General features: G+C 33.1%; 1 protein-coding gene across 1 annotated transcript in view; it reads left to right on the forward strand.

Annotated features, from left to right (window-relative positions):
* Window positions 1-13570, forward strand: part of LOC149708763 (uncharacterized) — an 87187-nt gene that overhangs the window by 18792 nt on the left and 54825 nt on the right. The window contains exon 2 of the mRNA XM_089865002.1: window positions 4286-4470. Within this exon, the coding sequence (XP_089721128.1) occupies window positions 4311-4470 (160 nt within the window). The 5' untranslated portion in view covers window positions 4286-4310. The remainder of the gene's footprint in view (window positions 1-4285; window positions 4471-13570) is intronic.

The raw sequence follows: 13570 nt of genomic DNA on the forward strand, positions 1-13570 counted from the left end.
TTACCCCTTATATCCTCTTGGTCGCAAGAAATGATACTAGGCACATATCGCCCGTAGGCTATTCTCTAAATACGATTTTCGCATTTTAAATGACATAGCGGCGGAAAGGAGGGTATGCCCTCTAAACTGTTTTTCCTTTAGTACGTACATATCGTAAAAACGGCCATCCAACCTGAACATATTGGATATTCTACGTCTAGCGTTATAGCCTACTGGCGTCGAGTTTAAAGTATAGAAGGGTTAGCGTGGAAGATAAAGTTAAAAATTTTATATACGAATTGTTATCATGTCAATGTACTGACGATTTCACGAACTGCGTTGGACTCTAAATGTTTTGGCTGTAGTGTCAGGTGGTGCCGTAGAAAGTTAGGAGAGTTAATAACTGACCACCAACATTCGGAGATGATAATCATAATATTCGTAAAAATTGAAGTATTATAGGTTCCCGTTGCCAAACACTGGGTTTATCAGATATGACGCTACAAAAAAACCTTCAAGGTTACTGATCCCAATTTACTTTTAAAAAAAGACGGCAATAACTGCTACGCTCTATGAAGAGTTTTTTTTTCTAGACGCCGGGTGTATTCTGCCTAATTGAATAATATAAAGCTCAGTAAAAGGATATGACTTATGTGTCATTAACTTTGTCCATAATAAACAATCGTGCGTAGCCACGACCGGTAATAGAGAAAACAATGAAGGAACAATTTCGCTCTATATGGAAAGTTTCATTTTCTTTACCTGGTGGCAATCGGTTTTTTAAAAGAATGAAATATGAATGACCGTCTAAGTATTTTTTACTGGTAAGGTAATTATTACAATAAAGGTAGTTCCTTGAATAATTGGTTATTAACTTATCTGAAATGTTTTTAAAATATTTTACATAAAGTGAAATTGTCTATAATTAAATATATTAGCATGCCTTTATGACAGAATTGTTTTTCTGAAAAAGTTCAGATAGAAACTCCGCCTCTTATTGTAACTCATCTTAGTGAAATTATATATTGAAAATATAATTCAAATAAGTGTGGATTTTTAATAGGATACTCTATACTTTTAAGTCTTATAAAAACGTAAACATGTGCGTGGAACTGCATATTACATCGCAATTCGTTCGGTTGCTTATTTTGTAAGATAGAAAGGAGACTAGTTTCTATGCTTATCATCTAATTTTAGTGATTTCGTACGTGGTCAGAACATAGAGCTTGGCATTATCTATCAATTATCCACTTTATTTTATCTTTATCCATACCCGAAAATTATCCACAGAACTTCATGTTAAATCGTATTATAATCGACAAATTGTTTTTAAAATAATAGGTTATCCACCAATTTGTGGATAATTGATCGAAAATGCCGAGCTCTAGCAAAACATAAGAATAAAAAACTAACAGTTAAAACGGTGACGTCTCAATATTTGAAAATCTACCTGCCTTTTTTATCCAGTGCATAAAATTACTTTCTAATGTTTTGTTTGAAAACTTTATTTAAATTTTATAAAAAATAACAAGTCACCCCATTACATTAAAATGTTAAAACAACTTATAAATCTCTAAAATAAACAGATAAATTGGCAGTGGATAATGAGAATGGGAAAAAGAGCAAGTTAAATATTTAATATAAATTTGGGAAGAAGACCATGCATGCAATGAAAATATGTAAAAAAGAATATATTTACTCCAAACCCATGTGTATGACACTTGGAAAGTAAAACAACTCAATCGAAACAGGGGTAATTATTTTAGAATGTGGAAGCCTTGTCTTAAAAAGATACACCAGCATGAGGGGCCAATAGCACTGGTGACGGTCGTCAAATGAGACACACTGCGTCCGTTTCACTTCCTTGAACATTTTCCACTTTCCATTTTCGCAAAACCGCACATTTTTGAATTCAAACGAAGCTTGAAGAAAAATCCTTCCTGTTAAAAAGTCACCAAAAAATTGAACGGACATATTACGTGCTTATGTAGAAGGAAAAATAACACGAGTTACGGTGATTTTTTTGGAGGTTGCCTTAATGATGGCGAAGAAGCACTTAATTGCACTCGGAAACGATCATTTCCAAGTCTCACGATTCGACTAGAAGTCAGAGACCCTTCTTTTTATTATTATTTTTATGACATAAACATTTTTATGAAAACGATTAGGAGCAACATACTTGTTGTAGTAAAAGCATGGCTTACCCAATAAATGTAAAGTACATTTTTATTTACGGTTTATTTTCGTAAGTCAAGGCCGATTTTTAAACATAATGGTAAGCTCTCTGTACTGTTTTGTTTATTAAACATGTTCAACATCGGCTAGTTCTCGTAGCTCCTGACTCCACTCAAAGTCTATTAACCTTCATCATGCTATGAAAATAGTTTGAGACGAAATATGTATACCTAATTTATGAACAAGCAACGTCAAAATACTAAAATTTGTATTGCATAATATTATAAAATTATTTTAATATATTGCCCCAATATAAAAATATAAATGTATATGTTATATCATAAACATTTATTGAATGATCTGAAATTAAATGTAATTGGACTAATTAATTGTAATATAAAAGTTCTGTTTATTTCACTTTCATGTTGGAAGTTTTCTACAACCTGAAAAAAGAGACAACCATTTATAATAATACTCCAAAGTTTCCAAATTCATAATTCTTCGATAATTTTTATAAGAGAACAAACGTTACCCATAGTTTAAAAATATTAGTTACTACAGTCAAGCGAGCTTTCTATCGCGTAGTACAGCTACTTGAGAAGTTGACCATGGAATTCATACTGAATGGCGCCCTCCAGATAACAGAAAACGACCGATATAAATTTCCCGTGATATATTGTGTTAGATTTATTGAACAATTACGACGCATAAAGAAGTAATAACGTAGATTTTCGATAGAACTCGAGTTAAAGATTTACCAGACCATGAAAGGTGAAAGTCAGACAAAGTATTTCTCAATGAGCATCACGTTTTAGACTATAATTATTTAGTGAATCATCCGCTGGAATGTTTGGTTGAGTGAAGCAAACAGTCACCACAACTGAACAAGTCCATTACGACCAGCGCGTAAATGCACTAATGACGTTAATATAACCATCTAGAAGCGTATGGAAGAAATAACCCTAACTATCTCCTGATGATATCAATGGCATCAAAAAAATGATGAATTCTATTATATAGTCATAACGAGTTTTAAACCTTTGTGTGGGAATCAAACTTGAGAAGAATGGCGACTAATAACTATCTCGTCGGTTAGGCTATGAAACTGCTGGGTTTCAATTCCATTAGACTGAAGTTTGAGAGCGGCATTTAAACGGTCTGTTGAATCCATTTACCACAATTGAGACATTTTCGGTGAAAAGTATGGTTGGATCTTTAACTAGCAAGGTCACTCTGTATGCCAAGAGTTCTTTAAGGATCAAAAAACGATTTAAACGTATTTTTATTGTTGAATGTCTTGAATGCAATCAAGCACACCCCTATAAATGAGAGAATCTTATTCGTAGAATTTAGGAAACATTTTCGGTAGATCTATGAAAAACTAAAACTTTCAGACCATTCAGTTTGTTTTACAGGAAACTGACTCAAAAGCTTTTGTGGTTCTCTGTAATGAAAGGAGATAATATTGTCATGATCTTTTGATTTCTATCATGAACAGATAATTACGTTTCTTATTCGAGAATTAGTTGTACCTTGTGCCTACAATCTTTTGATCTTGAAGCTTCGAAAAAAAAAGCATCATGTAACTAAACGGAACATAAAAATAAAGCTTAAAAATTAGGATTTCAATAATGTTAGATTTGAAAAGGCTTAAAAAGTGTAGAAGATAATTAATATTTTGGAAATAATATTGCGCCTGACGTCACACCTCACCGTGTTGTTATAGTAGCTAGAAACACGCTCCTTCAACCTTTGTTAAACATTGTAATTACGTGGAGCCACCCAAAATATCTCTTTAAATGGTTATTAAAACTAGCTCGTTTCTGCCATAAAAATCGTTTCAATTTTAGAAGTAAGAATAAATGGAACCATCAATTTAGAATAAATAAACATTTTTGTGAAAACCTTTTATTTTAGGTTAATTTTAATAGTTAATTTTAATAGAGAATTTTAATAGTTAATTTTAATAGTTAATTTTAAAAGATAATTTTAATAATTAATTTTAATAGTCAATTTTAATAGTTAATTTTAATAGTTAATTTTAAAAGTTAATTTTAATCGTTAATAATAATAAGTTATGGATAATAAAGCCATTTAATAAAATAAATATTTTTGGTTTCTTTCAGTTTAGTCACGTGAGACCCCGTTGACGAACGATGGGGTTCCACGAGGTGACGAATGAGTCTCGCCAAAGCTCGGCAAATCCGAACCGAACAAAGTCGAATTTCACAACGACGACAACAACCACAACCGCGCTCCAATATGCATTTTTAATTATATTTATTTACTTAACGTGTCTTCAATGCACTGCAGCTGGTGAGTACCTATTTTAAATTCTCTAATCATATTTCTCTTCTCATCTGCCAACATTTCCCTTCCCGAGCTTGCAATACATATGGGATGTCATTTCAAAGAGTAGGAAAATTCACTGTTACATCGTTAAGAAATCCAAAGGCCTCTTTACGTGTTAATCATCGTAATTAGTGTTTAGGAGTATTAAGACAAAGCTTCGGTACGGAATTTTAGTATTAAAGTGAAAGTGAAAAGGGATAACAAAAAACATTAGCTCTTTAGTAACTTTGACAAAACAGGAAAATTATTTTGACTTTGCACAAATAATAGACAATGCATTTCGGAAATGTAAATTATGTTTATAACCGCCTTGAACGTTGAATCATTCAAAATCAACCCTGTATTTATGTGCAGTAAAACAGAACCTTTCACGCTTCACTATCAGCTTGAGTATCTTTTACAAAACGGTAGACAGATAGCATCATTAGATCGCGGACCAAGTTGCCCCACTAGTAAATAATTAAAGCATTTTGGCTCAATAAAGCGAAGCTATAATTAAGAGGCCTTCTCTCTAACTCTCCGTTCAAATTTTTCTTTAGTACAGGCTAGCAATGAATGTAGAATTGAACATTTCCTTTGAAAACCGTTAGATTTCTCTATATTTAAGAATTTTGTTAAACGTTTTTATACGCACTCAGTGAGACAGAGCTATAGGGGGAAAATGTTTCAAACTTAACACAAAACGCAGAATTCATATTGAAATATGCTATTTGAAAGTGCTCTAAAGTTTAATTGATGTTAAAAAATAATCCTGTTTATGATTCTACTTTCATAAAAATATCAATCCACTAAAATCTTCTGTTTATCGAGAAACGAAAGTTTAAATCAGATTTTTGTGTGATTCAAAAACCAGGACTGCGAAATGTGGGGTTCACCGGCTTAGCCAATTATCGCACGTTCAGGAAGGCATAACAAAGCAGCTGTTTTGATATATAATTAGAGAAAAATTTGACCAGTGGATTTTTCACATTTAAGGGATGTTGGCAACCCAAACCTTTTTCACTTTATAAGAATCATAAATATTTTTGGAAATATACAATATGTGAAATATTTTCAACTGCCATAGTAATCCTAGTAATTCTTAAATAAAATTTTAGATAGGGCAAGGATATTTTACCTTGAACAACCTTTCATTTAATCCCTTAAATATTTTAAAAAAAGATAAACACCAAGCTCATGTTTAGGTAGTGTTTGATTTTCCAAAACTTTAAATGTGGAGACGTCGATTGTCACTCACTATTAAGAGAACGATGAATATATTGGCAATATATCGTTGAAAGGTAAAACACATCAACTTAGAAGGATTCTTTAAATATTCAAACAAACTTGACGTAACGGCATTGTATTGTAGAATCTTCCTTGTCCTTGGGCAAAGGAAGCGACTACACACAATGGGGGAATATAACATATCTCCTCGCTTGACCCCCACCTCCTTGACCCTAAACGTAATGGTCTATCATTTAGCTTTGCTGCAGCGACTCACTTATTTTAATCGGCAGATAGTTGGCTAGAACTCTCGAAAACAAGATCCCATTCGCATACGAAGAAAATATTTGATTCTTTTTTTAAATTTCACTATTATTATTTATCATTATTAAATGTAATTATATATAAACAGGGATAGATTTAATTTTTGAAGTTGGAATGGAGAACAGAGTAATCTGAGCGCGCATCACAGTCCCGGACCCCCTTCACCGGGACGGAGGGGGTATGAAAGAAGAGGTGGATCTTAGCGACAGAGGTAACAAAGGATTACGTATTTTTCACCGTCACCGTCAGCAACGTCATCAAAACGTAGTTTAAGTGAGCCAATAAGATAATTTAAACTTTTCGTTACGTGTTGGAGGGAGGGGCTCTATACTGGGCTATGAGACGGACTGAAGTAAATACTAACCGTTCTCCATTCCTACTTCTAAAGTTAAATCTATCCCTGATATAAATTAATAAATATAAAATTTGTGATACGTGTCTTTAACAAGTTAAAAACTAATTTTAAGCTGAAACTTTATCATTGATAACATTAACATATAAAAAAGAAAACCTAAAACAATACGTTTGGATCAGAGAAATTTACAATAAAAAATGTCGCTAATGCGAACAGATCCTTTGAATAAAATTAGTATTCCGACTTGTAATTCACTCCGGGTAGTAGTGGTTCATCAATAAAATTTCGCGAAAGTGGCGCTACTCGCGTGGAACTAAAGTTAGGGAAAGGTAAGCAGCCAATGGAGCCCTTGACCCAAATATATTCCATGCTCGACGCCGCCGCAACCCTGAATCGCTTTCAGATTTCAAGTTGAAGTTTTTTTATTCAACTTTCCCTTTTTATGGCATAAGGAGTCAAAATAAAAATAATAAAGCCACGGATTAAACGACTGTTTTTTAAAGCTACCAAGAGATCATTTCTCTCGAATACCAGTTTTATAATGAGGCCCCGACGACCGCCTTGGCAAAAACAATGAACTTGAAAAGTTTTATATGGAGAAACGAAGCTATTATGTCAGATGTACGAGTACCTATTCAGAATTGATATCATTATGTAAATTCAGGGTCATTTACATAAATGTATTTTATACAACCCCTAATTTTTTCACACCTGATCCTTTACGTTTTATCAGAATATTTAAAAACCGGTATTGCACATACGAGTTGGGCTATGCATCGCTCTTACAGTAGGCAATATCTCTCTATATGAGTTTTAAAATTATTGGTTTAGTGCTAGTGATTCCAATGTTAGTAAGCCTTGATTGATAATAATTTATTTCTAGTTATTCAATTAAATCTAGCTTCAAATCAGTTTTTTTTCTTTTAAGAGATTAGTTTCGCATATTAAAGTGATAGTAATGCAATTACAATTAATATAAATCCGATTACCTGATTTTCCACTACCGCCATCTATTTTTCAAACAAAGAAATCTCCGTGATAGCGGCTGTCAATTCGCGGAGAAATCTGTTAAGTTGAAGTTGGAAAAACCGATGGGTGCGCCTGTGTAGAGACGTCTTCCTTTTTTGCACCTCTGGATAAAGAAATCGTTCAATCAAAGAAATACTTAGAACAACAGTCATTTAAATGCACCGCAATCAACGGAACATAAATTTCAACCAAAAGGCGCCTAGCTTTCTTAAAGGGTCCGTAAAAAGTTCGGCGGACCGTTGAGGCCTTTTTTAAATATCGTTATTGACGTCACAATGCCCCGGGAAACAGTGTTAAGAAATTTTACAATTTTTGAGTTATTTAGGTTTATCCGGCAGGTAATAAAATTTAACCAATCACAGAGCTTTTGGTATTGCTTGGTTCTAGCAAACGCAGAGCAGGTCCCAGACTCTCGGGAGTGGGACATGCTATTCGAAATAGAGAGAATCTGATGGAAGCTAACATTATGAACCATTGTCAGGAACCACTTTACAACCATGAAATAATTCCTCCTTGACGCGTTTTACATCAGATGCTGACGTCAATGATTGGGGGAGGATGCTATTTATTTAAAATAAAAAAAATCAACGGTCCGACGACGACTTTACAGTCCCTTTAAGCGAAATTTAGAAATATAAATTCTGAAATGAAGTATTCTGAGGCGGTAAAGGTTAAGGTATGTTGAAAATGGAAGGACGAAGACTCAGACTTGAGTGCAAGAGATCTATCGATTGATGATTAATACTACTAAGCTGAAATAATCAATCAATGTTCTCAGCTTTAACTCTATTTGATCAATTGTTGGGTCATACTAGATTATGTTCGAAGTTTGTCATGGTGTAAGCTCCGCACATTTTGAGGTCTTCATTACATAGTGTTAATAGCCTTGGCTAACCAAGCCCTAGTTGAGACTGGACCCATGAGAATCGGAAAGCTCTAGGAAATCTACGAATACGTGTGCCTTTTCCGTCCAAACATTTAGATTTTTCTTTGCTCTGAGAAAGCTGTGAGGATAACGTCTTGATTAATATGTCTGGTAATGCCAAGCTCTATGCTGTAATAAGTATTAACCAATCAATATCTAGCTTCCACACGAGTTAGATGTGGATGTCTTATCATTAAAACCTTTAATACCTAAATTAATTGCTTCGAACATTTAGTTCTAAATGTTTGAAATTTAATTAAATTATTTAAAAAAAGGGTTGGGTAAAACCCGAAATCTCTTTGTCAATCATAGACTTTGTATAACCATGGAGAAAAACTTTAAAAAGGAGAAGAAAGGGAATGTGCTTCTGTACCCATCCGACAGGTCCTCCACCCACAAATGAGAGAGTATCGTAGTAAAGAGTCGATAGATATTCAGCATCGGTTTTGCCTAGTGAAGACATTTTATCAGACCGCGGCTTCTTTCATGTTCATCACACGCATCCTCTCAGTGCAGAAAGTTGGCATCAAAACCCTGGTTACAGTTGCCACAAAGCTTTGGTTTTAATACACCACGATTTTCTATGTCTTCCCTGAACGTCCAAAGTCACTTTGCCTGGTCAAATTTCCCATTTTTATTTGTCGAAAAGTCAGAATGTTGTGTTTAAAAATTATCAGTACCATTAACATTAGTACTTCTGTAGGAAAATAACCTTACACCAATGAAAAGCCCTGACTTTTATAAAATTTCTATGATTCCCTGACATTCAATACTCATTTTGAATATCCTGACTATTCCAAGTTTTCAGGGCTTTTAGATACAAATTCTTTTTTTCTCCATTCTATAAAGTAAAAATAAAAGGAAGAAAATTTATTAAGAGACCACGATTTCTTTTCTAATTCAAGAATTCAGTCAAGACAAAGGCTGGCGCAACGTAATAAATGAATCGTCTTGAATCTCGAAGTCTCACTTGACAGGCCCATCACCCTAACGCGAGTTTGCGCCCTTACTCCGTTGTAGAGCTGAAATCCCTTTACCTAATCATAAAAGCTAAAACTAAGTTTTAAAAAACCCTCTTCGCACCGCATGATGCAAAAACTTGGCAATTTGAATTCAAACTCTCTTACAAGTTATAAAATCCATTCTGACCGGTATCGAACTCACCCGCTGTGGAAATCTCAATATAAAAACATTTTTATAAGAATCAGAAAGAAGAAATACCCTTTTATTTTTCAAGTTTAATAGTTTAAAGGCGAGTTATATATAAAAACACGGTGCACCTAGGGGTGCGTAGGAGGACGACCAGAGAAATTTAGTAGACAATAAATTAGAAAATTTCATTTATATACCGCCAAGTTTTTCTTCGTACCGAGTAAGGGGGTAAAGTTTTCTCAAAGGTCATACGTCTTTAGGGAATTTTTGCCCTTCTTTTAGGAGTGGCAATCTCGGGTTCATAGCCTCTGATTTAACTCTTTAAAGTAAAGGGCTTGTTATATTCGCTAGAATGTTAAAAGTTACGTTCGGTACCGCCTAATATAAACAGGGAGCATGAAATTTCATGGATTTTATGGATATGTGTTTCGCTACAGTTTTGTTTAGGAATAACAAACATGCATGCCTTCGCAGAGTTTTAACTGTTCATCGCCACGGGTTATTTTGAATTTCAAGATATTTTACTTTTTTATTCTTTACTATTTATCAGTAAGCCCGGTCTCCATTGGCTTATAAAAATAAACCAAGAAATTCCCTAAGCACTATAGTTGTAGCTAGTATAAGTGCCTGAAGACAACAAGCATATCTGTTTTCGATCTAAAATAATTTTCATGTGATATGAATTACTAGCAGAGAAGGATCGCGGCGTTGTCCTTCAGCTCGATCGTTGAAATTTTTTGCTACTTTTAAAATATTGCGGCTAGTTCAACAACGAACCTCATAAAGCGTCTTTAAGTTTTATAAATCCAGTATATTATTATTCCACAGTAGAAATTTCTTAAAATACCATGCGCTTTCTATGTTCAATCCATATAACTCAATTACGCTACTCCAGTGATTAAAGAATTATATTCGAAAAAAAAATAATTAGACAGCCTTAAATATACCATTGCTTAATTCATTCGAATAAAAACCTGAAGTCTTTAATTAATTTTTCTTGGAGATTTAATGCACCCCATAACGCGGTGAAAAAGAAGATTATTACTTGTGAGCTTTCGTCAGAGGTCAAAACAAATTACATAAAGTCCAAGGTAGCTTGGAATATTTTAACATCTGACTAGTTACGTCCCCACAAAAGTTAAACTAGTCTGCGCTACGTCATCCGACTTCATCTCTTAAAACCTACGGAATAGTAAGTTATAGTAGACAGAACCCTTACTCTAGCGTCATCTCGAGTTGGTTTCTGGAGGTCAAGAGACATAATGTGGCCTTCAGGTTTACATCGTAGGTAAACTTCCGTAAAACGCAAATTAACTTCGTTAGGCCTTGGCGGTAAAGTAAAATAACAGCAATTTTTATGCCTGTGTTATTTCACTTTATGTATATAATGACGTGACAAAAATTACTTATCGTTAATATTAAAAAGAAAACATTCAAACGAAGATGGTTAGGGCTCTTTAAATTTTTTAATTACCTTGGTATTGTCAGGTGCAATTTATGGTTTATGTGTTTAAAAATATCTTTTTTTCAGTTTTAGCATTATTTTTACTAATAATTGAAGGGATCGTTTTATACATCATTGTTGCCATATTATTTGATAATCGTAGATTATTATTCATTTATAATAATTAATTGTTGGCTTATTTTCTTTTGTATACAAAAATTTTTTATTTCAGTAAATATTTTTTTTTATAAATTTTAACGTTTATACAGTGCTTTGAAGGATGCTTTCAAAGTTTCGCCAAAATTTTCATATTACACTAGCAGCAAAGTCGTTGCTAAGGGGACATTTTTATTTCTTTTTTGGGCCGCCATTTTAAAATATGGCTGAAAATCAAACCCAAAAAGCCATTATGCTGTTTGGGCTTTGTATTTATTATCCTTCGGTCAGTCAGTCAGTCAGAACTTTTACGTGCAATTAAAAAAATAATTCGGACCCTATTTAAAACTCATTTAAAAAAATTATATTAATTTGTGTTAGGGATATTACGGTCTGATTTTTCCATTATATTTCAAAGTAAGAAAAGGATTTTTTCGTAGTCAGAGTAGGCCTACGTGTATCACCAGAAACACATAAAACCTAATATAACCAAAAGGATTCTTACAAGACAAACCCAATGTTCCTATAAATTTACGTAAAATATTACGTTAACCATTGTTAAAACTAAGCGTGTTCTTTCAGGGGAAATAGTGTGCGAACACTAACCTTAAAACATATAGCTCTTTTTCTAGCGAATGACTGATTTAAGGAGTTTGAAGTGTCGATAATTGGTCTTAAAGTTCTAAATAATGTGTTAGAAAGTATTTTAATTTAATAAAAATGTATAAAGATTTTTTCTATTCAATAAAATATGGCTCCCGGCCAAAAGAAGCCAGTTAATGAAGAAAGGCATAATGATGTTCAAGGTTATCTCATCGCATCACTAAAGAAAAGGGTTTTATTATCATTAAAATATGAATATTATAGTGGAGGCGTATAATTGCTACCTCGTTTCACAAAGAAAATATATTTAAAACTCGCTAACTATGCACTTTATAGCCCAAAAGAATTTATTATTAAACCGCGCTAAGAAGAAAACTAAAATTAAAGATAGTCAAATAAAAACAAACCGAACGTGGAGAAATATGACTGTACTCTATCTTCTCGAACTGCATGTATTTTTCCATACATGTTACATTTTTGTGGGATAATCTCACCGCTTTAGTGAGAAAAAATAATCAATTATTTAGACAAGTCCAAAATGCACAATTTATTTTTACGATATGCGAAGCTCAAATGAGTTGTTTTTTATTGTTACAAAATAAAAAGTTATCTGTTAATTTTAGTTTTGTTTAAAAATGCAACTATTTTCAAGAGTTTACAAAACAATTGAAAGTAATTCATTATATTCGATTTGACCAGTTTGACAGTTGATTTTTTGAAAATAGAAGTCTACGTTTAGCTAAAATTTTAATATGAATTTATTCAAATTTTCATTTAAGTTTTTACTACATTCTTTTTGAATGTATTTCTTTACCAAAACTTAATGCAGAATCAAAAAATACTTACCCCTTTATTATCGTACTTTATGCAGAATCAAAAAATACTTACCCCTTTATTATCGTACTTTATGCAAAATCAAAAAATTCTTACCCCTTTATTACCGTGTAAAATTTGATAAATCAAAATTGCCTATTATTACAAATGACAAATGCTGCTGAACTAAGACGTAACCCTGAAAATATGAAGAAAATCCATAATTCTTTCATAACATGATAGGGGAAACGTTTTCCACAATATATATTTTGAATAAAGATTTGTATTCTTAAATAGAATACAAAAAAATATCGTGAAGGTCAAAACCCTTTTGAGTAGGCTATTTTAATATATCTCCTTGAAAGAGGAAACAAATATATTTTTTTGCCAACTTCTTCGCTAAAAAACTAAATTAGTGGGGATTTTGAAAACCGCGTGTATGTCAAGAGTTGATAAGCAAAAACCTAACATTAGTTGCCGCCCTCGCATGTAGTTAATTATCTGCACCAGGAAATATTTAAACTAATGCCACAAGTAATGTCCATGAGCAAGTTAATTCACTAACTCGGTACATCACCTCTTATTTCTCTGCCCTCTACCTTCCCTTAAAGAAATGTCGTGTCAACTCGAGGTCTTCGTTTCAAAAAAAGGTCACCTCAAAGGTCAAGGAACAAATTCGCGCAAAAACCCACCAGCCGGAACCATTTTAGTGTAATGTTTAAGTCCCACTTTAAGTATAGTTTATTTTCTAATATTTTAGCAATAACATTTCAATGTGCATATCTTTAGTTTTTAGGCAAATTATGACTGATTTCGCGTTGGAGGGAAAACAATTTTTAGTCAAGGGGATCTGTATGAATTTAAAGACGGTGGTACCTTTTCGCTACGTTGAGATATTCCTCAAAATTGGGTTTGTGACCTTATCACTTAAACGTACTTGTATTAGTCATACTACAACCAAAATATCTAGTGCGTTATGAAGTCTGAACACCTTTTTTTTTCATGTTTTGACAAGGGTGTATGCTCGTTTATAAAATGATAGAATGAACATTCGCGA

This window comes from Phalangium opilio, unplaced genomic scaffold (assembly GCF_054372755.1).
Source record: "Phalangium opilio isolate 3A_F unplaced genomic scaffold, DU_Popi_V2 ptg000013l_1, whole genome shotgun sequence".
Lineage (NCBI taxonomy): Eukaryota > Metazoa > Arthropoda > Arachnida > Opiliones > Phalangiidae > Phalangium > Phalangium opilio.